Consider the following 23445-nt stretch of genomic DNA (forward strand, 5'->3'; position numbering starts at 1 on the left):
GGCAGCAGGTACATCTGCAGGTGCAGGGGACAGGGTGGGGGTGTCGAGGGAAAGATCAGGGCCAGGAGAATGCAGACCTCCAGTTGCTCATCTCATCTCTGCCTTCAGCCACGACTCCTGCCTCCATCACTCCTGCCACCTCTGGGCAGGAGCCTTTCATGAACTCTAGAATGCAGGTAGCACCCCATCCTCCACTGCAGCATCCACTGCTCACTCACTGGGCCAAAGCTGACCAGGCAAGGTAGAGACAGTCTGGCAGATCCGCAAAATATGCTGTCTGACCTCTCGGGCCTGCCCTCTGGGTTCTAAGATTGGTGTTTATTTTCATATCACACAAGCCAAACTCACTGAAGCCAAGGTCATTGTCCTTACACAAGAATAGGAGCCACAATCCTGAAAGGTTATTGTCATACAGACAGTGCCCAAAGGGACAAGTCAAGGGTGAGACTGTGTCCAATGCGTTCCATGAACTCTTGGAGGAAATATACTAACGTAGTATTTATTAGCATTTGCTAAATTGACTACAAACCATATTCTTATGGGGTTTCTCACTTTAAAAAATGAATATGTGTACATATTTTCACTTTCTATCTGATATGAAAGCTTACCCTCCAAATCCTCCAAGGAAAGGAGCAGAGAGGGCAGAGTCAAGAGATTTTCCTGGGTTAGTTAAATAGGTCATGGGTGAAACCAGGGCCCCTTTGATCACCTGCTCCGTCTCCAGTTTCTCGAGGATGAGAACCAAGGATTTAGCCAGGGATTTTTTCCCATCCAAACAGACTCTAAACTGCAGCTCTTCATGGAGCAGCTGTGCTGGGCCTGGCAGGGAGTGCATCGCTGCCTTACTGGGGTATGTTCCTTGGCCTCCGAGGGACACTGATGGCCACAGTGATCCCCCTGTTGGCCTGTGAGGATTTCAGAGGGTCCTGGTTCCTGAACAGCTGACCCAGTAATGGAGCCACAATCCCCCCATGGCTCCCAGGGCACTAAGGTCTTTTAAAAGCACGATGAAAACGTTGCCCCCTTAAACCCATTTGGTTGTGGGTCGTTGATGCAATGGGAACCCACGGCCGGGATTGGCACTGGATGTGTGAGATCACAGCGCCCCTCAGGTCTCAGGGTAGAGCTGCCCTTGAGGGCTGGTCACGGTGGCCTCTTGGGGGAAGTTTGGGACGGGGGCCAGGAGCTCCCAGACTGGCCTCCAAGGCAGGGAAGGTTCGGAGACCTGAGTCCGTCCGCTCACCCCCATTTCCTTCGCAGATGCAACGCAAGCGTTCAGAAGAAGAACGCGAGAGACCAGACGGCGTATGACCTGGCCCTGGAAACTGGGGATGACCCCGTCATCTCACTCTTTGCTGCCAAGCTCAGCCTGGATGACCGTTAGCCCTGAGGGCCCCGCAGGCTTCCTTTAAAGAAACCATCCAGCTCTGGCTGTGCTTTGTTCTCTTCCTTCTGAAATGTGTATTTGAGGTTTGAAAACTGAGCTCGAGAGGCACTCATAAGCTTTTAAAAGTTATGTGACAGTATAAGCCCCCAGCACCCCGTGAGTATCTCCCCAAATGCCCTGAAGAGTGGTGAATTTAGTGTATGCTCTCCGTGGTGTATTGCTGCTTGTCTTAGAATTTGCTCTTTCATTTTATTTCTCAGTAGATAACATTGCACACGGTTCTAAGCCAAAAGGTCTCCCTCTCGTCCCTGCCCCACAACCACCCACGTCCCCTCCCCAGAGGCCACCAGTGACATCCGTGTCCATCGTGTCTTTCCAGAAGTAGTGGAGGATTATATAAGCAAATGTACGTAGTGTGTGTACGTGTTCATACAGAGTACACGTAAAATATAAGTAGAGGTAACACATATATTCTGTCCCCTTGTCTAAGACAAATGGTGGGAAGCCACGTACTGTCCTGCCTGTCGTTTGCTTAATGTATCTGGTAAGTAGTTCCAAATTAGTTAGTGCATAAAGATTGAGCTGAGTAGAACTTTTCCTTATTAAGCTAAACTCAGCAATATTCCTGTTGTTATGGCTTGTTCTTTGGTTGACACATAAGCTTCAAATAAACCAGTTGCAGGAATGTGTAATTTTGACTCATTTCTGTTTTTCAGATCGTCATTTCAATCTTTGGGTGCTAATGCCGCAGTAGGAGTCCCTAAATTGTTTCTGTTAACATTTGTAAACAGGACATTTGTTCATTTAGAATAATTCACTGACGACAATAAGTAACAGACTCTGCTGGCATCACTGCCTACACTTTATTTCCCCAGGGTGGGTGACTGTCTGCAGGCGGACAGGTGCAGAGTGGGACCCAAACCCCACTGGGGTTGGGTGGTGCCGACCCTGGCTTCCCAGGTAGATGCCTGGCCTGGCGGCCTGCAGAAGGGGAGGGAGCGGCTGCCAGGGTAACCAGTGTCTGGAGAGCCCCGCCAAGGACAGTCATCTGGTTTGGTGTCTGGGTGGTTTGCACAGTGTCTGCTTCGTGTAGCCAGGACGACCTTACCAGAATTCTCTTCCTTTAAGGTTGGGCTCAGGGTTGGCTGCAAGAGAAACTGCACAAGGTTCAGGATTCAGAAGATGGAAGGGATGCAGCGGCCACCACCCCGGGAAGGTGGGTTAGGGCACCCGACACTGTGGCTCGCACCCCACGGGCTCTGGAATCGACAGTGGGGGAGGAGGGTGTGCAGTTCTAGGCCATTTCCCCGGACCTCAGGGAGCAGGGAGGGCCCCAGGTACCTGCAGGTTCCACCACAATCCCCTCGGGGTTCTTGGGCAAAGCTTTCATACCCTGAGCGCAGGAAACATTGCTCCCTGGGTTTTCTGCGCTTCTCGGTGGAGAGTCCCGCCCTCCCTACCCAGAGGCCCTCCCAGCACCAGCTGCCTGACATCTCACGCTGAAACTGCCCTTGAATTTAACTCCTTCAGAATCAAACCTCATTTAAAAAGGGAACAGGTAGCTTAATAGTTAAGATGCAGGAACACAGTTTCAAATCCAGAAACTTTCTTGGTGAAATCCTACAAGGTTACATAAAATAGCATATAAACATTGAACTACATGTTTGGAAGAAAATTAAAATCAAACCCACGTTTTTAAGGCAGGACCTTTCTGGTTTCAAAAATCATGTTTTTTCTTATCCTTTATAGAGCTTTCTTTTTCTTTGCCTAATGACGGTGTATCAGAGCTTGACGAGGGAGAGGAACTGCTATAGTGATAAAAAGTCAGGGCTTTAATAAAGGAACCGGATGGTAGGCAGCCGGGTAGTGAGAGGGCCAGACTGCGGCCGACTGGCAGCAGCTCAGCAGGGCCGCAGTGGGGAACAAAGGGCGGGTGTGATGTGGGGAGGGGTGGAGCCACGTGAGCTCTGGACGTGTCTCCCTCCCCCTCCTCACCGTGGAGCCTGCTCTGAGCCGGGCTCTCCAGAAGCAGGTGCCGTGATGGTTTGGGATGGAAGGGCATGAGGGTTTACTGGTGATTGACACCCACGAGAGGAGGAGAAGGGGACTGCGCAGCGGGAGCGCATCCCCGACAGAGCCTCCCGGGCTGCTTGAGTGGCCTCAAAACATGGCGGCCGCTTGCCCTCGAGTGGGGGTTCCAGAGAGTAAGGCCGGGTCCCGTTGTTCTTTATCACCTGCCTCAGGACCACCCACCGTCATTCCCAAGGCCTCCTGCTGTGCTCAGCTCCACGTGGCACAAATACCAGAGGCAAGGATCATGAGGGGCCATCTTGGAAGCTACTTGGGTGAGTAAATAAACAGAATGAGTAAATGAGAGTGGGTTAGAGCGCTGTCTAGAGAACAAGGCTCTGCGCTCGTCAATAAGCTTCAGAAAACACTTTCCTTACTTTTCCATATGCGGCCACCTGAAACAGAAGTTTACTCCGTAGATAAATATAAAAAGCACACATGAATAAAGTATGGAGACTAAGATGTTAGCTCTTATTCGCTAGTTTAAGCGGACATCTTTACAACAGATATATCTGGATTTGAGTCCTCACGTTAAAAGAAATTAAATTTAGTTTACCCGGCTCCCTGCTCCTGCTTCCATCTTTCTACAATCAGCGTTATCCTAGGATGGTAATGGGAAAACAATCACAGCGCCCACTGGGCTCCCCGGTGCCCTCAGGCCTCGGACGATTTCCTCCTCACCAGACAGGCGACCCCAGGCTTCTCTTCCATCCAAGACCCACCACCACCTGCTATGTGCCCTGGCCCGTGCCAGCTCCCACTTTGGTGGCATCACACGAGGGTATGGGAGTTAACAAGGCGGGGGAAGGCAGAATTCACTCTCTCTGCCCGGCCCTTGATCCGGGACCGCCGTCTCCTCCTGCCCTCAGACTGGGCCCAAACCAGTGCCCCTGGTTCTCCGGCCTTTGGACTCAAACCAGAACTACATCACCAGCTTTCCTGAGTCTCGGCTGCAGAGGGCAAGCTGTGAGAATTCTCAGCCTTCGTGAGAGCAGGAGCCGGTTCCGATAATAAATCTCTCTCTCTGTGTTTATGCAATTGGCTGTTTCTCTGGAGAACGCTGACCAATACACTTCTGTAATCTGTTTCTCTGGAGAACGCTGACCAATACACTTCTGTAATCTGTTTCTCTGGAGAACGCTGACCAATACACTTCTGTAATTTACTGTCTTTTTTTTCTTTGATATTCATCCCCGTATTCACTCTCTTTTTTCCCTTCAAACTGGGGGTACAAAGTGCTGAGGACCAGGCATGACAGGCAGCTCTATGATGACGCCCAGCGAGTCCCTCTCGTGGACACCGTGGGGTGCCCCTCCTGTCATTGGATGTTATGTGGCAAAGGTGACTTGAGTCTGTAATGTAATTAAAAACCATAATCAATTGATTTAAAGTTAATCAAACAGGAGGTGATCCTGGGTGGGCCTGACCTTATCAGTGGAGCCCTTTAAAAGAGTGGCTCAAGGGCAGAGACTCGAAACAGCCGAGTCCTTTTGGTTCTGAAGAAGCACACTGCAGGCTGTGGGGACCCATGGGTGGCCGCCTGGAGCTCAAGGCCTCCCTGCTGGGAGCTGAACTTGGCTGCGAGCCTGCTGGGGTGGGAGCTGCAGGGGGCCTGTCTCCCCTCGGCCCCTCCTGCCCACAACACCTCTCCCTGCAGTGTCTCCGCCCGCCCAGGGAGGGGTGTTGGTGGCAGCATTCGCTCCTCTGCACGGTTCACCTTCTGTCTTTTCCCTTTTCTGTGGCCTTTGGCTTTGGGGCTGCTGGGCTTTCAGGTCATCTTGCTCTGTTCTGTCACCGCCCACCTAGGGCCACCCCAGTGCATCCCCCGCGGGTCCCCCCTGCGGCCGCTGTGTCCAGGATGCCCATACCCGTGGGCTGGGACGATCTCTCTGGGCTTCCGACCCCGTCTGCCCACCTCCAGACCCTGCCCTTGCTCAGGCCTGGCCTCCCCTCCTCCCCCGGGCCCCCCAGCCTCCTTCTTCCCATCCTGCCCACGTCCTGCCCTTCACCAGGCGGCCCCATCTGTCCTTGTGAGAAAACCAAACCCCCTTCCCGAGTTGACCAGGGACTCCTGGACCAGAGGCTGAGGCCATCATGCGGGCTCTTCTCTGGTTCTGCTCCTGACGTCCTACCTGGGCCCCAAAAAGTTACCTGGCCCCTCAGCTCCGGGCCGGGCAGGACTGGCTGCCCTCCTGCCCCTCCATCACTGGCCCCAGCCGCGTGTGCCTCTCCCCCCAGCAGAGATGACGCGTCCAGCTGGTACCTCCCGGGTCACAGGCCCGTCTCCCCGGAGACTAAACACCTGGGGGCGCAGAATCTTGGCGCCTCCTCCCAGTTCCCGGCACATGGGTGATGAGTCTGATCCACTTCACCTGCCGGCACTAATCAAGGTCATTTTCGGATTCGCACGTCCTCCAAGCCGCATGGAGCCTGAACAGTAAGATGTTTGCCCGAGCTGTTTCCAGGAGCTTGGAGTCAGATGCGTCTGTGTGAGGTCAGCCAGTGAAGACGCGCCAGCGTCGTGGGGTGACCTTTGGAAGGTGCGGAGCCTGAAGCCTAGGGACACCTGCGCAGAATGACGATTATCACACCTGTTCCCAATCACCTCTCCCCACGCTCCCCACGCTTCAGACCGCCTTGCTGCTTGATTGGTTACGCCATAAAGACCCCAGCCCCTCGCCTTCCGGGAGGTGGATTTGAGATTTGTTCTCCCGGTTCCTCGCTCGGCTGCTTTGTGAATAAATCCTCTCTTTGCTGCAAACCCTGGCGTCTCGGCTCCTGCGTGTCTGGCAGAATGAACGTGGTGAGGTAGGTTCTCAGCAAAGAGCTGTGGAGAAAATTCACTGTGGCTTTTGGGTTTTGGGCAAAAGAATTTTGTAGCCAAACTGCAGGTTTTGCAGCAGGGGTATCCTGGCTGTGAGGTTTGAAAAACACGTTATTTTTTTTATCATATAGTTCTGATATAACGTTGTAGATAAAAATAAAAGTACGTGTGTCAGTAGACTAGAAAATGTTTGGGTATCAACTGTTTTATAATCTAAAAAAAAACCCTTCAGAATATTTTAAATTTCAGATAATATCCTGGTTACGTGGGTTTATGTGTTGTTATAAAACGGGTAACGTTGCTATATGTTTTGTCTCTTAGACACATTTATAATCAAGGTAGATATTTAGGCTTCATCACATTTTGACAGACTAAATGATTTACTAATTCTCTTACTGAGGTAATTTATCGTTTTTGCAAACCGTTACATGCTTATTGTAAGAAATTAAAACAAGGCAGAAAATTCAAATGAAGAGGGAAAAATTGTACATCTAGGGAGTTTTCTAACGTCTCTGTGGATAGACTCTTTTACGTAAATATTTTTGCACACTAATAATATTGAAATCGATTTCCTTGTTAAAAAAAACCAATATCCTGACTCTTTGCTCCATATACGAAGAAATATGTTACCTGTTGGGAAAGAATACCTGCTTCTCCTACTCTCTTTTTTCCTCAAGATCAGGAACAGCTTTTACAAGGGAAGTGAAATTATCCCATTAAAAGGTGTTTAAAGAGCATTTAGCGTGTGCCTGCCCTTCGGTGACCGTGACAGTGACAGCTTAGTCTGTGAGTCCCTCCACTTGTCAGGAAGGCAAGTTCCTCAAAGGGCACCAGCTTCGCTTTGTCTTCCTGTCTTCCCTCTGCTCCAGGATCCGTTCCCGGCGAATCCCTGTAGACTTGTAGCTCCGTGTAAACAGCAAGCAGAACCTGCAGGTGTGCAGGATGTGGGTTTACCCACCTCTGATCACAGCTGTGATCAAATGGAGCTGGTCACAGCCAGCGAGAAGGATCTGCCTTCTCAGGCAGATCCAATCTCTCTTGATTTGAGAGAAATCAGAGGCTTCATTCCTTAGCTCTCTTATAATTTGTCCTGATTCTCTGGTTTCCAGAAGCTGGGGAGCCACTGTGTCTGTGGAGCCGTTTGCTTACTTATCCAAGCCCCGGGGGAGGAGGCCGAGGCTAGGCAGGCTGGTGATAGTGTAGCTGCAGCAAAACCGACATGCCACCAAGTGTTACTGAAGTGAGGTTGGGGGTGGCTGGAGGAGGAGGCCTGTATGCGTCAGATTTACTAGAAATGGAAAAAGGAAATCTCTGACAAAGCATTAAATTATTACATGTTCCAAAAATATTTGTGCTAAGCCTCAGGGGTTTTTTGGGTTTGCTTTTTGTGGCATGACTATTGGAATTCCAGGTTTTCTCAGTGGTTGGCACAATTTTCATTATAGCAGGACAGATGCTAGCCTGGTCTGCATTTCTGTGCCTCTCCTTTCGATTTATACATTCACTCACACGTTCATAAACTTTAAAAAAATTTTTTTTATTTTATTTATTTATTTTTGGCTGCATTGGGTCTTCGTTGCTGCACTTGGGCCCTCTCCAGTTGCTGTGAGTAGGGGGTTGCAGAGCACGGACTCTAGGCGCGCGGGCCTCAGCAGTTGTAGCACGCAGGCTCTAGAGCACAGGCTCAGTAGTTGTGGCGCACGGGCTTAGTTGCTCCGTGGCATGTGGGATCTTCCCGGACCAGGGCTCGAACCCGCTGTGCCACCAAGGAAGCCCTCGTTAAGTTTTCAAAGTAAATTTTTATAGAGCACATACCAAATGCAATGTGCCATATTAAGTTTTTTCAAACAGTTTTCTTGAGGATTTAGAGGTGTTCTGTGATAAAGAATGGAGAAAAATCTTGATATTATGCTACAATGACGGGAGGTGGGGAAGCTGCCTGGATCAAGTCAGATGATCATTCTGATAAGCTTTTTCTCTGAAAACTGTTCAACTGAGGTGCCCAAAGTTACATAAGCATATTGGGTAGAAAACATGTTTAAGGTCTTCACAATTGAGATCCTTAAACCGTCTGTAACTTAGAATGTTTTTACTTAAAACGGTGTTTGCTGTGGCTGGTTTCCAGGGGACTGTGCCCGTGGTGTTCCAGAACCTCCTGTCTGATGTAACAATACACCTGAGTCCACATGGCAGGGACACCAGGACCACAAACTCGCCAGTCATGGCTTCTGTGAATGGTGAGACACTCTCTGGCCCGATCCAGTGACGGTGAAGTCCCTGCCTGGAGCTGGGACCCCAGCTTCAGGCATCCTGGCCTTGGGCCATGGAGGTACATCTCTGGTTGGAGTGTGTCCCAAACACCATTTTTCATTTTTCTTTAATTTACTTCTGCAGGGGGTCCCGAGAACTCACTCCAGTTGCTTTTTTCCCCTTGTCTGTTTACAAATGCTCCAGTCCCAGGTTCCTGCTCGTCCTTGACCAATTACAAAATTGAAAAGACTTAGTTTCTCCCAACACTGCAGTCAGTGAGCTGCATTCCCAGCAACCTCAGGGGGCTTCCTTTACATCAAAGTCACGGACCGGGCTTCCCTGGTGGCGCAGTGGTTGGGAGTCCGCCTGCCGATTCAGGGGACGTGGGTTCGTGCCCCGGTCCGGGAACATCCCACGTGCCGCAGAGCGGCTGGGTCCATGAGCCATGGCTGCTGGGCCTGCACGTCTGGAGCCTGTGCTCCACAACGGGAGAGGCCACAACGGTGAGAGGCCTGCTACCGCAAAAAAAAAAAAAAAAAAAAAAAAAAGACACGGACCGGAAGACTGTACTCTGCTCCTCCCTCCTCCATTTGATCCCTGAAGTGACGGACAGAAGGGCACAGATGCTTTCAGGCTCGAATTGTACAGAGAGCTGGACCGTCTCCCGCCTTTCCAGGGAAGAACTGGACACCACAAACTGCTGGTGGTTTTGTCCCAGGAAATGGGTAGGGGGCTCAGGAGAACAGAGCTGGGCCCGGGGAGCAGCTGTGGGCTCCCCACAAAGGCAGCCCTGTCACCCCCTTGCTGCCCCCTTCTGTTGAGGACCCTTTCCTGGGTGAGTCGGGAGTGGGCATTGCATGTGGTGGGGATCCAAGCCTGGGGGTTGCGCAGGGCTCTTGTTGCCCTTTGGTTGGGCGACCGGCTGTGTCTGTAGCGAAAGCTCTCAAATACGTGGGTCATCTGATGACTGAGGAACTTACACATTTCTTAAAACAGGCTTTTTCTGGGTTTTGGCCAAGTTTTTTATTAGAATGCAAATCCAATCTAACACGGTTCCGTTCGGATAGGACCTAAGAAACATCTTCATGGAATTTGCTGAACATTTTGGACCCTGCTTTGCTGCCTTGTCCCCTAAAATTCCTTCCTCATCTCTTACATCAACTCTTTCCCCCCACTTACCTTCATCTCTCTGTTCACCCTTCCTGTCTCCTCCCTCCCCGTCCCCCTTAACCTTCTCCCCTCCCCTCTCACTCCCCTCCCCCATCCTCCTACCCACCCCGTCCTTCCCCTCCTCACCTGTATTTCTAAGTGTTACCCACCCCACCATCTCTTCCTCGCCCTCTTGTTTCCCAGAGGCGGTATTTGGTATTTACCTTAATAGACTCATTGCTTTAACTTGTTCATTTCTCCTCAATGAAGACTCATGTCAGTGTTTCTCGGAGAGACCCCCTTGTTTATTTAGGGAATACGAATTTGAACTGGGACACTCACCTCACGTGAATATAAACTCACTATGTAGGTTTTCACATATGTAAAACATATGTAAATTTTCACACTATAGAAATCTAGCTACTGAAAACTGTCGATGTGTACAGTTGTCTAGAAGTTTCATTCCTGGAATTCTCACTAATCCCCCATTCTTTCCCCAAAGGAACAACTGGAAAGTTTTTAATTCTCTTAAACCACATGGACATAATCAAATACGTGTGTACACCTGGCTGCCACACGTGATGTCATGCTCACTTACATGTAGTATTGCTAATGCTCTTCAGTGGCTGGTGGGCCTTTGTGGGTGGTCAGTATTAGTAAGTGACTGGCAGGATTGGTACATACAGGTTCATAGTGATGCTGGGCCTGTGTCTGGGGCTTGTCAGCTCCCAGGCTTTGCTCTAAGGGGCACAGATATGGAGCAGGCAGGTGGGTGGTTCTTCCCCATTCCAGACTACTGAGTAGGTGAAGGAATTTAACTCACTTCCTCCGGGGCAAGGCTGACTTCCTTACTCTCGTCCTACTCACGTGGTTGGAGATGGCCCAGAGTGCCCTGTGCTTGAGCTCTGTGCCTCTGACATCCTTACATCCAGACGAGACTGTTTGTTAAAGTATTCTATTTCTTTACTTGTTTAGATTTTCTATTTCTTCCTGAATCAATTTCTGTAGTTCATCGTTTTCTAGGAATTTGAACATTGCATCTAGATGATCTAATTAGTTGAAGAGCATACAGTTCATAGTATTTCCTTGTATTCCCTATAATTTTTGTAAGGTCAGTAACAATGTCCTCACTTTAATTTCTGGTGTTAGTTATTTGCATCTTTCTCTTTTTTTTCTTTTGTTGATGTTTTTCAAAGAACAAACTTTGGGGTTCACTGATTCTATTGTTTTCTATTCTCTCATTTTTCTCCACTCTAAACCTTATTTCCTTCCTTCTGCTAACTTTGAGTGTACTTTTAACTTTTCTAGTTTCTTAAGGTGGAAGTTTGTTACTGATGAGATCTTTTTAAATTTAGGCATTTATAGCTGTAAATTGTCCCTGAGCGCTACTTTCACAGTTTCCCTTATCTCTCGATATGTTCTGTTTTCATTTTCACTCATCTCAAAGTACTTTCTAATTTCCTTTGTGATATCTTCTTTGAACCATTGGTTATGTAAGAGGGTGTTATTTAAATTTCCACAGGTTTGTGAACATGGATTCTGCTGCCGCTGTGTGGTGTGCTCTGTAGAGCTACACGGTCTGTTAGGTCTGGTTGGATTAGAGTGGTATTCAGTTCCTGTTTCCTTACTGAGCTGTTAATTGTTTTGGCCACTCTTGAAAGTAGAGTATTGAAATCTCCAGTGACTATTGTTGAGTTTATTTCTCCCTTCTGTCTTGTCAGTTTTGCCTCATGTGTTTTGAGGCTCTGTGGTTAGGTGCGAATTATGCTGACAGAAAGAGCTGTTTGGGGCAAGTTAGTCAATCCCTTTAATTTTCTCTAAACTCTATTGAAAATGGCAACAATGATATAAATTTAAAACTCGGGAATATTGGGTAGAAACAAATCCTCAATGGTGGCACACCCAACTTGAATTACTCCTGGGTCCTTTGTGAGATGGTCTTGTCTTGGAAATTGCATTGGTGGTGGTTAGTTGCCACAGAAGCCCAGAGATGCCGCCTTGCTGACTTATTAATGGTCCAAAACGTCCTTCCGTGAGGTCCATGCGTTCTGTGTTTCAGACAACTTGAATATAAGGAGCACACACAGCTCAAAGTGAGGGCTGCCTCTGGGGAGGGTAGTGCGAGTTTTTCCAGCTGTAATTCTGTAACGCTGATCCCCTCAACTTGCAACAAGTGTCCAGAGTCGAATGTCCTGTCTCTCCTTCTAGAGTAAATGGCCAGAAGCTTTGCTTTGTTCCCCCTGGGATATCTCTTTAGTAGGTACTACTTAGTACCTTTATTAGTACTAAGAACTTGCTTCCCAGAATTTATGTTGGGGAGGGCTATAAAATAGGCAACCTAACTTACATTTTCCAAAAGAGAGGTATAGCTTATAACAATACTTTAAAAATGCTTCCTTTTAAACTCACAAGTATGTGGAGACATACTACTAAACATGCTACTTAAACAACCAATGGGTCAATGAAGAAATCAAAAGCAAAATAAAATACCTTGAGACAAACTAAAGTGGACATATGAGGTACAAAAACTTAAGGGATCAGCAAAAGCAATTCTAACGAGAGAAGTTCATAGCAATAAATGCCTACCTCAAGAAACAAGAAAAACCTCAACCTTTATACATCAAGGAACTAGAAAAAGAACAAAGCCCAAGAAGAAAGAGAATAACAAAGATAATAGAAAAGTTCAATGAAACTAAGAACTGGTTCATTGAAAAGATAAACAAGACTGACAAACCTTTAACTAGACTCACCAAGAAAAAAGATAGAGGGCTCAAATCAGAAATAAAAGGTGTTAAACTGAAACTACAGAAATACAAAGGCTAATAAGAGACTACTATGAACAATTATACACCAACAAATTGGACAACCTAGAAGAAACAGACAAATTCCTAGTAACAGACAGCCTTCCAAGACTAAATCATGAAGATATAGAAAATCTGAACAGATTACTAGTAAAGAAATTGAATCAGTAGTCAAAAACATCCCAAGAAAAGTTCAGCACCAGATGGCATCACTGAATTCTCTCAAATATTCAAAGATGATTTAATACCTATGCTCTCAAACTCTTCCAAAAATTGAAGAGGAATACATGCTTCCAAACTCATTTTGAGACCAATACTACCCTGATATCAAAACCAGACAAAGACATTACAAAGAAAGAAAATCACAGGCCAATATTCCTGAAGGACATGGATGCAAAAATCCTTGAAATATAACAAACCAAACAAAACAGTACATTAAAAGGGTCATACACCATGATTAAGTGGGATTTTTTCCCCAGGGACTCAAGGATGGTTCAACATGTGCAAATTAGTCGGTGTGATACACAAAATGAAGGATAAAAATCATATGAGCATCACAATAGTTGCAGAAAAAGCATTTGACAAATTCATCTGTTTTGATTAAAATCTCCACTAAGTGGGTAGAGAGGAAACATACCTCAACATAATAAAGGTCATATATGAGAAGCCCACAGCTAATATCATACTTGATGGTGAAAAGCTGAAAGATTTTCCTCGAAGATCAGAAACAAGACAAGAATGCCCACTCCTGCCACTTTTATTCAACATAGTATTGGAAGTCCTAGCCAGAGCAATTAGGCAAGAAAAACATAAGAGGCATCCAAATTTGAAAATGAGAAGTAAAACTCACTATTTGCAGGTGACAAGATATTATATGTAGAAAACCCTAAAGACACCACCAAAAACTGTTAGAATAAATGAATTCAGTAAAGTTGCAGAGTACCAAGCAATATATAGAAATCTGTTGCATTTCTGTATACTAGTAACAAACTATCAAAGAAATTAAAAATCCTCTTTACAATTGTGTAAAAAAAGTATTAAATACCTAGGAATAAATTTAACCAAGATAGTGAAAAAACTGTATACTGAAAACTATCAGACATTGATGAAAGAAGTTGAAGACACAAATAGAAAAATATTCCATACTCATGGAATGGAAGAATTAATATTCTTAAAATACCCATACTACCCAAAGCAATTAAATGCAATTTCTATCAAAATTCCAATGGCATTTTTCACAGAAGTAGAAGAAACAATCATAAAATCTATATGGAACCACAAAAGACCCTGAATAGCCAAAGCAATATTGAGAAAAAAGAACAAAGCCAGAGGTATCACGTTCTGTGATTTCAGACTATGTTACAGAGCCACACTAATCAAAACAGTATGGTACTGGCCTAAAGCCAGACCCATATCAATGGAACAGAATAGAGAGTTCAGAAATAAACCCATGCATATATGGTCAATTAATTTACAACAAAGGAGCCAAGAATATACAATGGGAAAAGACAGTCTCTTTAATAAATGGTACTGGGAAAACTGAACAACCACATGTAAAATAAACTGGACCACTGTCTTTACACCATACACAAAAAGTAACTCAGAATGGACTAAAGGCTTGAATGTAAGACCTGAAACCATAAAACTCCTAGAAGAAAACATAGGCAGTAAGCTCTGTGACATTGGTCTTGGCAGTGATTTTTTTGGATTTGACACTGAAAGCATAGTCAACAAAAGCAAAAATAAATGAGTCTCCATCAAACTGAAATGTTTCCTTTGCTGTGCACAGAAGCTATCAACAAAACGAAAAGGCAACCAACTGAATAGGATAAAATATTTGCAAATCATATCTATTAAGGGATTAATATCCAAAATACATAAAGAACTCACATAACTCAATAGCAAAACACCAAACAATCTGATTAAAAAATGGGCAAAGGATCTGAATCGACATTTTTCCAAAGAAGACATACAGGTACATGAAGAGATAATGGCTCAACATCACTAATCATCAAGGAAATGCAAATCAAAACCACAATGAGATATCACCTCACAGCTGTTAGAATGGTTATTATCAAAATGACAAGAAATAACAAGTGTTGGTGAGGATGTGGAAAAAAGGGAACCCTTGTGCACTGTTGGTGGGAATGTAAATTGGTGCAGCCACTATGGAAAGATATTATGGAGGTTCCTCAAAAAATTAAAAATAGAACTATATATGATCCAGCAATTCCACTTCTGGGTATTTATCCAAAAAAAAAAAAACCTGAAAGTACTAACTTGAAAAGATATATGCAACACCCCATAGTCATTGCAGCATTGTTTACATTAGCCAAGATATGGAATCAACCTAAGTGTATATCAACAAATGAATAAAGAAGATTTATATATATATATACACAGGCAATGGAATATTTTTCAGTTGGAAAAAGAAGGAAAGCTTGCCATTTGTTACAACATGGATGGACCTCGAGGGCATTATGCTAAGTGAAATATCAGAAAAAGAAAAATCAGGTATTATCTCACATACATGTGGAATCGAAAAGAAAAAACACCAAAAACATTTTAGATATAGAGAACAAATTGGTGGTTGCCAGAGGCCGGGTGGTGGGCAAAATGGGTGAAGGTGGTCAAAAGGTACAAAATTTCAGTTATAAAATAAGTCCTGGGATGTGATGTACAGCATGGTGACTATAGTTAGTAACACTGTATTGTAGATTTAAAGTTGCTAAGAGGGTAAATCTTAAAAGTTATCATAATAAAAAATTTTGTAACTATGGTGACAAATGTTAACTAGACTTATTGTGGTGATCATTTCACAATATATACAAATATCAAATCATGTTTTACACCCAAAACTAATATAACGTTGTATGTCAATTATACTTCAAAAAAAAATCTTTCCTTTTGCTCCTGCTTTGAAATGCAGTATTTCTTATAAACCCAACGCCAGCATGTATAGGAATCTGTCTTACTTATTACAGCTCTATAGTATGTTTTTGAAATATCTTAGAGGAGGTCTCGCACCATTTATCAAAATTCTTTGCTTTTCTCCAAAATTTGCTCTTTTAGATGAAACTTGAAATCTATGATGGTCTACTAAAAATTTTATTATTTTTACTTTATTGTATTTATAGATCAAGGGAGGAATATACACCTCTAAAATATTGTCTTTTCCAGAATTCATGTTTGTGTCTTTTCAATTATATGTGCCTTTTAAAATATCCTCAGTAAAATCTTACAGTGTTCTTCTTTTAAACCTTAGATATTTCTTCATCGGTTAATGGTAGGTAAAGTGTTTCTTGATGTCAAAATTATGTTATCTTCAACGATATTTTCTCACTGGATTTTGCAGATATATAAGAATTTTTATGTGTTTCTCATGGTTTTACTTAAAACCTCTTTAAAAATTTAAGACTTTTTTTAGAGCAGTTTTAGGTTTGCAGAAAATTGTGGCTGAGTTCTTGTAGATAGTTTCCCCTAGTTTAACGTCTGTTAATGTGGCACATTTGTTACATTGGAACCACTATTGATAAGTCATTACTAACTGAAGTCCGTAGTTTACATTAGGGTTCACTTTGTGTTTTACGTTCTATGGGTTTTGACAAGTGCATAACGTCACATATCCATCCCAGAACCAGACAGGGTAGTTTCAGTGCCCTGAAAATCCCATGTGCTCCACCTCCTCAGTCCTTCCCTTTTTCCTCCTGAACGCCTGGCAACCACTGATCTTTTTATGGTTTCCATAGTTTTGCCTTTTCCAGAATGTCATACAGTTGGAATCATACATTATATAGCGTTTTCAGACTGGCTTCTTTTAAAAAATTTTTTAATTGAAGTAAATGTATAATATTATGCTACAGGTACAATATAGTGATTCACAATTTTTAAAAAGATATACTCCATTTATCGCTAATAAAACATTTGCTATATTCCCTGCATTGTATAGTATATCCCTGTAGCTTATTTTATACATAATAGTTTGTACTTCTTAATCCCCTACCCCTGTCTAGCCCCTCCCCCTTCCCTCTCCCCACTGGTAACCGCTAGTTTGTTCTCTATATCTGAGTCTGCTGCTGCTTTATAAATTTTTTTTAATTAATTAATTTTATTTATTTTATTTTTGGCTGCATTGGGTCTTCGTTGCTGCACACAGGCTTTCTCTAGTTGCGGCAAGCAGGGGCTACTCTTCATTGCAGAGCATGGGCTTCTCATAGTGGTGGCTTCTCTTTGTTGCAGAGCATGGGCTCTAGGCACGTGGGCTTCAGTAGTTGTGGCACGCGGGCTCAGTAGTTGTGGCACACTGACTTAGTTGCTCCGTGGCATGTGGAATCTTCCCGGACCAGGGATCAAACCCATGTCCCCTACATTGGCAGGCGGATTCTTAACCACCGCACCACCAGGGAAGTCCCTGCTTTTATGCTAAGTGAAATAAGTCAGAGAAAGTATTTGTCTTTCTCTGACTTATTTCACTTAGCATAATGCCCTCCAAGTCCATCCATGTTGCTGCAAATGGCAAAATTTCATTTTTTATGGCTTAGTATTCCATTTTGTGTGTGTGTGTATACACCATATCTTCTTTATCCATTTGTCTGTTGTTGGACACTTACATTACTTCCATATCTTGCCAATTGTAAATAATACTGCTATGAACATTGGGGTGCAAGTATCTTTTTGAATGTTTTTGCTTTTTGCAGATATATACCTAGGAGTGGAATTCCTGGGTCATATGGTAGTTCTATTTCTAGATTTTTGAGGAACCTCCATACTGTTTTCCACAGCGGCTGTACCAATTTACATTCCCAGCAACAGTGTATGAAGGTTCCCTTTTCTCCACATCCTTGCCAATATTTGTTATTTGTGTTCTTTTTGATGATAGCCATTCTGACAGGTGTGAGGTGACATCTCATTGCGGTTTTGATTTACATTTCCCCTATGATTAGCAATGTTGAGCATCTTTCCATGTGCCTGTTAGCCATCGCATTTCCTCTTTGGAAAAATGTCTATTCAGTTCTTCTGCCCACTTTTTAAGTGGGTTTATTTTTTGATATTGAGTTGTATGAGCTGCTTATATATTTTGGATATTAACCCCTTATCGATCATATCATTTGCAAATACTTTCTCTCATTCAGTAGGTTGTCTTTTTGTCAATGGTTTCCTTTGCTATGCAGAAGCTTTTAAATTTAATTAGGTTCCATTTGTTTTTGCTTTTATTTCCTTTGCTTTAGGAGATAGATCTGGAAAAATATTGCTACGATTTATGTCAAAGAGCATTCTGCCTATGTTTTCCTCTAGGAGTTTTATGGTTTCTGGTCTTAGGCCTTTAATCCATTTTGAGTTTATTTTTGTGTATGGTGTTAGGGAGTGTTCTAATTTCATCCTTTTACATGTAGCTGTCCAGTTTTCCTGGCACCACTTATTGAAGAGACTGTCTTTTCGCCATTGTATATTTTTGCCTCATTTGTCATAGACTAATTGACCATAAGTGTATGGGTTTATTTCTGAGCTTTCTATCCTGTTCCATTGATCTGTGTGTCTTTTTTGTGCCAGTACCATACTCTTCTGATGACTCTAGCTTTTTTAAAATTGATTCCTCCTGTTTCTTTTTACTTTTTTAAAAATATATTTATTTATTTATTTTTCTGCACCAGGTCTTAGTTTCTGCATGTGGGATCTTCATTGCGGCATGAGGGCTCTTTTAGTTATGGCATGCAGGTTCTTAGTTACAGCATGCAGGATCTAGTTCCAGGGATTGAACCTGGGCCCCCTGCACTGGGAGTGTGGAATCTTAACCACTGGACCACCAGGGAAGTCCCGATGACTGTAGCTTTGTAGTATAGTCTGAAGTCAGGGAGTGTGATTCCTCCAGCTCGGTTCTTCTTTCTCAAGATGGTTTTGGCTATTTGGGGTCTTTTGTGTTTCCATACAAATTTTAAAACTATTTGTTCTATTTCTGTGAAAAATGCTATTGGTATTTTTTTAAGAGAGAAATTTTATTTATTTATTTGTTTGGTTGCACCGGGTCTTAGTTGTTGCTCACGGGCTCCTTAGTTGTTGCATGTGAACTCTTAGTTGCAGCATGCATGTGGGATCTTGTTCCTTGAGCAGGGATCGAAGCCAGGCCCCCTGCATTAGGAGTGCGGAGTATTAACCACTGTCACTAGGGAAGTCCTGCTATTGGTATTTTGATAGGGATTGCATTTAATCTATAGATTGCCTTGGGTAGTATGGTCATTTTAATGATATTGATTCTTCAATCCAGGAACACAGTATATCTTTCCATCTGTTTTTGTCGTCTTCAGTTTCTTTCATCAGCATCTTATAGTTTTCAGAGTACAAGTCTTTTGCCTCCTTAGGTAGGTTTATTCCTACATATTTTAGTCTTTCTGATGTGATGAAACTGGCTTCTTTTTTTTGCGGTACGTGGGCCTCTCACTGTTGTGGCCTCTCCCGTTGCGGAGCACAGGCTCCGGACGCGCAGACTCAGCGGCCATGGCTCACGGGCCCAGCCGCTCGGCGGCATGTGGGATCTTCCCGGACCCGGGCACGAACCCGTGTCCCCTGCATCGGCAGGCGGACTCTCAACCACTGCGCCACCAGGGAAGCCCTGGCTTCTTTTTTTTATTGAAGTGTAGTTGATTTACAATGTTAGTTTCAGGTGTATAGCATAGTGATTCAGTATTTTTACAGGTTATACTCCATTACAAGTTATTACGAGGTAATGGCTATAATTCCCTGTGTACAATATATCCTTGTTGTTTACCTATCTTATACATAGTAGTTTGTATCTCTTAATCCTCACCCCTAACTTGCCCCTCACCTTCCCTCTCCCGTCTGGTAACCGTTAGTTTGTTTTCTGTATCTTTGAGTCTGTTTCTATTTTGTTATGGACATTCATTTGTATTTTTTATATTCCACATATGCAGTATTTGTCTGTCTGACTTATTTCAGTCGGCATAATATTCTCTGGGTCCAACCATGTTGCTGCGAATGGCATAAGTTCGTTCTTTTTTATTGCTGAGTAACATTTCATTGTGTATATATACCACATCTTCTTTATCTATTTTTCTGTTGATGGTCTCTTGGGTTGCTTTCATATCTTGGCTATTATACTGGCTTCTTTCACTTAGCAATATGCATTTAAGCCTCAAAGTGGTCTTCAAAAAATAATTCTTAGCTTTAAACAGAAAGACTAGAAATTAACAAGGTATGTGTACAAATCAAGAACCTAGGAAAAAATTCAGCCAAAGAAACCCAAGAAAAAAGACGAAAGAAATAAAAATATTATTCAAATTAATGCAATAAAAAAGGACTAGGGCTTCCCTGGTGGCGCAGTGGTTGACAGTCCACCTGCTGATGCAGGGGACACGGGTTCGTGCCCCGGTCCGGGAAGATCCCACATGAGCCCGTGAGCCATGGCCGCTGAGCCTGCGCATTCAGAGCCTGTGCTCCGCAACGGGAGAGACCACAACAGTGAGAGGCCCGCGTACCGCAAAAAAAAAAAAAAAAAAGGCCTAATTAATAGTGACTAGTAGGGTAACCACAATACTTGGCTAAGTATGGATTTTCAGTTATAAGCTTACCAATATTCGTATTCTTTATTCTTTAACGTAATTTTCAGATGCGATTTATTAACCAATAGGCTATAAGAAATTGCCATTAAATTTGTGTTTAGATAGATTATTTTTAAACTGATAGTGATTTCAAATTTGTTGCCGTTTTCTCAGGGAATATGGCTGAAACAGGTTCTGTTTCAGAGAACTGGAAGCAGAGATACAGATTATAAATTCTCTTCTTGGGTACAGAGGGGAAGACAGGGGAGCCTTGGTATTTATATTGACTCAAACCTAGGCAGCTTCACCACTTATTGTTATACTATCTAGACTCAAATCCTGAGGAATAAAAGAACGTCGTCAATCAGGACCTCAGACTCTGGGTCAGTCAGCAAATGTCTCCCTTCAAGTAAAGAACACATATTTGGGGTTGTATTAATTTAACGTGAAGGAACTATCTGAAAAGGCTCATCAACACTAAAACACTAAAATTTTACAAATCAGGACCTAATCGTGTCTTGGTTCCCACATTCTCCTATCAAAGCTCAGGGCAGTGGGGCAGCAGAGCACACGTTTTTCAGGATGGGAAGACACCATTGTTTACTCAGAAGTCTGAGCCCTGGTGGGAATCTCTGCAGTTAGACACATGAAGGAGAGTGGAGATGTGTTTAAAAAGAAAAAGCTACAGATGCAGTTGGAAGCATAGGGTATCCTCTGGATTTGAGATAAGTTAAAATAGCAAAAGTAGAAAAGTATACTAGCACTGAAAGATATTTAATGGTTGACTTGGAAAAGGCCAGGCATCTTACCTTTTCTCTCCTACCTCTATGTCCAGATTTGAGTACCACTTATTGTCAGGCTGTTGGTGGTGTTTTTTTCCACCTTTCACTGAATTTCTGCCACAGTTTAAGTGCTTCAGCATTTTGTTTATTTTATTTTGTCCCTTTCCTTTATAATTCCAATTCTAGACTCCTCAAACTGGCTTCTGAAGCCTCTGGAATTTTCCAGGCAAAGCAGTCTCTTTGTGGAAACTATAGCTGTTATTTCCATGCCTAAAAATTCTACTTCCAGTTTTTCCTGGGTTATTCTTCCTCTCCTCTGACTTTCCAAGTCCTTGTCATCATTCCCTGATCTCTCCCTAAAGTTCCACACCTTTAATGAAAACTTTCTTGGCTAACCCTCTCCTCTATGAAGGCATCCCCTTTCGCTCACCAGTAGCACTGAGAGACTGGGGTACAGAAATGAGCCTTTCGCCGTGGACTGTCTCAATATTCTGTAAGGACTGCGTTGTTCTTCTCTATAATACTGTATGGAGCTTAAGAACAGGGATTAGAACACAAAATTTTGCTTCTCCCGAGAAAGGCTCCCTGCAAATTGACATCACAAAGCCAAGCACTCATTCTGGCCGGCCAGCAGGATGGTCCACCTGCTTCTGAGATGTTTGCTTTCACACTTTATAGATTGATAAACAGAGGGTTTAACAATCCCAAACAATCAGCTGTGCGCCATAAACAGAGTAACGGTTTTTCAGAACCGTTTCTCTCAATTTGTTTTGGAAAAACTTAAGAAAACAATTGAAATGCTGTTGCTGCCAGTTTAGGATTTTACCAAGTGTGTGTGAGCTTTATTTTATTTTTTAAAAGATATTTATTTGGCCGCACCAGGTCTTAGTTGCAGCATGCGGGATCTAGTTCCCTGACCAGGGATCAAACCCGGGCCCCTGCATGGGGAGCACAGAGTCCTAACCACTGGACCACCAGGGAAGTCCCGTAAGCTTTATTTTACATCGGCAATTTTAGGCCTCACATATTTTTGTGGCACCAGATTTGTCCCTAGATTTTTATTCTTCTACCTATTATAGGATTTGGGTAGGTAAGATTTTTAAAATTTTTAACTGAGATAAGGTTCAGATAATATAAAATTTATCATTTTAACCATTTTTAAAGTATACAGTTCAATGGCTTTTGACACATTCACAGTGTTCTGCAGCCGTCATCACTGTCTAGTGCCAGAACATTTTTATTACCCCGAATGGCAGCCCTTTATCACTAACAGGGAAGTTACTCCCTATTTCCCCCTTCTCCTTAGCCGCTCACAACCACTAATTTGCCTTCTGTCGCTTTGGATTGGCTTATTCTGGATATTTCATATAAATGGAATGGGTGCGTGTTTGTGTGTGTGTTTTAACCATCATTCTATGAACGTGGTGTATTGTAGTGATGGATTTTCCTCTGCTGAACCAGGAAACCACTCCGTCATAGTGTAAAATCCTTGTAACATGCTGCTGGATTTGGTTGCTAGCATTTTGTTGGGGGTTTTTCCATCTATGTCCATAAAGGATATTGGTCTGGAGTTTTCTCGTGTTGTCTCTGTCAGGCTTTGCTATCAGGGTAATACTGGCCTCACAGAATGAATTAGGAAGAGGTTTTGTAAGGTTTTGAGAACTGGTGTAAAATCTTTAAATGGTAGAAGTCGCCAGTGAAGCCGTCTGATTCCGGGCTTTACTTTGTTGGAAGGTTTTTGATTACTGACTCGATCGCCTTGTTCGTATTGGTCTGTTCAGATTTCCTATTTATACAGGATTAAGGGTTTGTATGTTTCAAGCTCTCTGTTCATCTAGGTTAACTAATTTGTTGACACAATAATTCACGGCATGCTCTTATAATCCTTTTCGGTTCTGTGAGGTCATTAGCAACGGCCCATTTTAATTTCTAATTTTAGTCATTTGAGGCTCCTCTTTTTGTCTTGGTCAGTCTCGCTAAAAGTTTGTCGGTGTTGTTGCTCTTTTCAAAGAAACTTTTGGTTTCATTGATTTGGGTCTATTAATTTCTATTGTCTATGTTAATTTCCACTCTAATCTTTGTTCTTTTATCCTTGCTTCAAGTTTGAGTTTGCCCTTTTCCTAGTTTCCTAAGTTCAAAGCTTAGGTTCATGATTTGAGATCTTCCTTCTTTTTATTTTTTAATTTTTTAAAATCTATTTATTTTTGGCTGCGTTGTGTCTTCATTGCTGCGTGCGGGCTTTCCCTAGTTGTGGCGAGCGGGGGCTACTCTTTGTTGTGGTGCACGGGCTCAGTAGTTGCAGCGCGAGGGCTTAGTTGCTCCACGGCATGTGGGATCTTCCTGGACCAGGGCTCAAACCCATGTCCCCTGCATTGGCAGGCAGATTCTTAACCACTGCACCACCAGGGAAGCCCCTAGATCTTCCTTCTTTTTAAACGTAGGCCTTTATAGCTATAAATTTCCTGAGCACTACTTTTGCTGTACCCTGTAAGTTTCGTTGTGTTTTCATTTCATTCATCTCAAAGCAATTTAAAATTGAATAGTCATTAGTTTCCTTTTATCTAAATTAATTTTGACAAAAAATTAATTTTGATCTTTTAGTTTTTGAAGTGGAATCAACCAGAAGGCA

The 23445-nt window shown here is 43.4% G+C and overlaps 1 protein-coding gene across 1 annotated transcript in view; it reads left to right on the forward strand.

Moving 5' to 3' along the window:
* The window catches only part of DZANK1 (double zinc ribbon and ankyrin repeat domains 1), a 74818-nt gene extending 72739 nt beyond the window's left edge, over positions 1 to 2079 (forward strand). Inside the window, 1 exon segment of the mRNA XM_032605565.1 lies at positions 1261 to 2079. Coding sequence (XP_032461456.1) covers positions 1261 to 1384 — 124 coding nt within the window. The 3' untranslated portion in view covers positions 1385 to 2079.
* Positions 2080 to 23445: the final 21366 nt, after the last annotated feature.

The sequence above is a fragment of the Phocoena sinus genome, chromosome 15, assembly GCF_008692025.1.
Source record: "Phocoena sinus isolate mPhoSin1 chromosome 15, mPhoSin1.pri, whole genome shotgun sequence".
NCBI classification, from domain to species: domain Eukaryota; kingdom Metazoa; phylum Chordata; class Mammalia; order Artiodactyla; family Phocoenidae; genus Phocoena; species Phocoena sinus.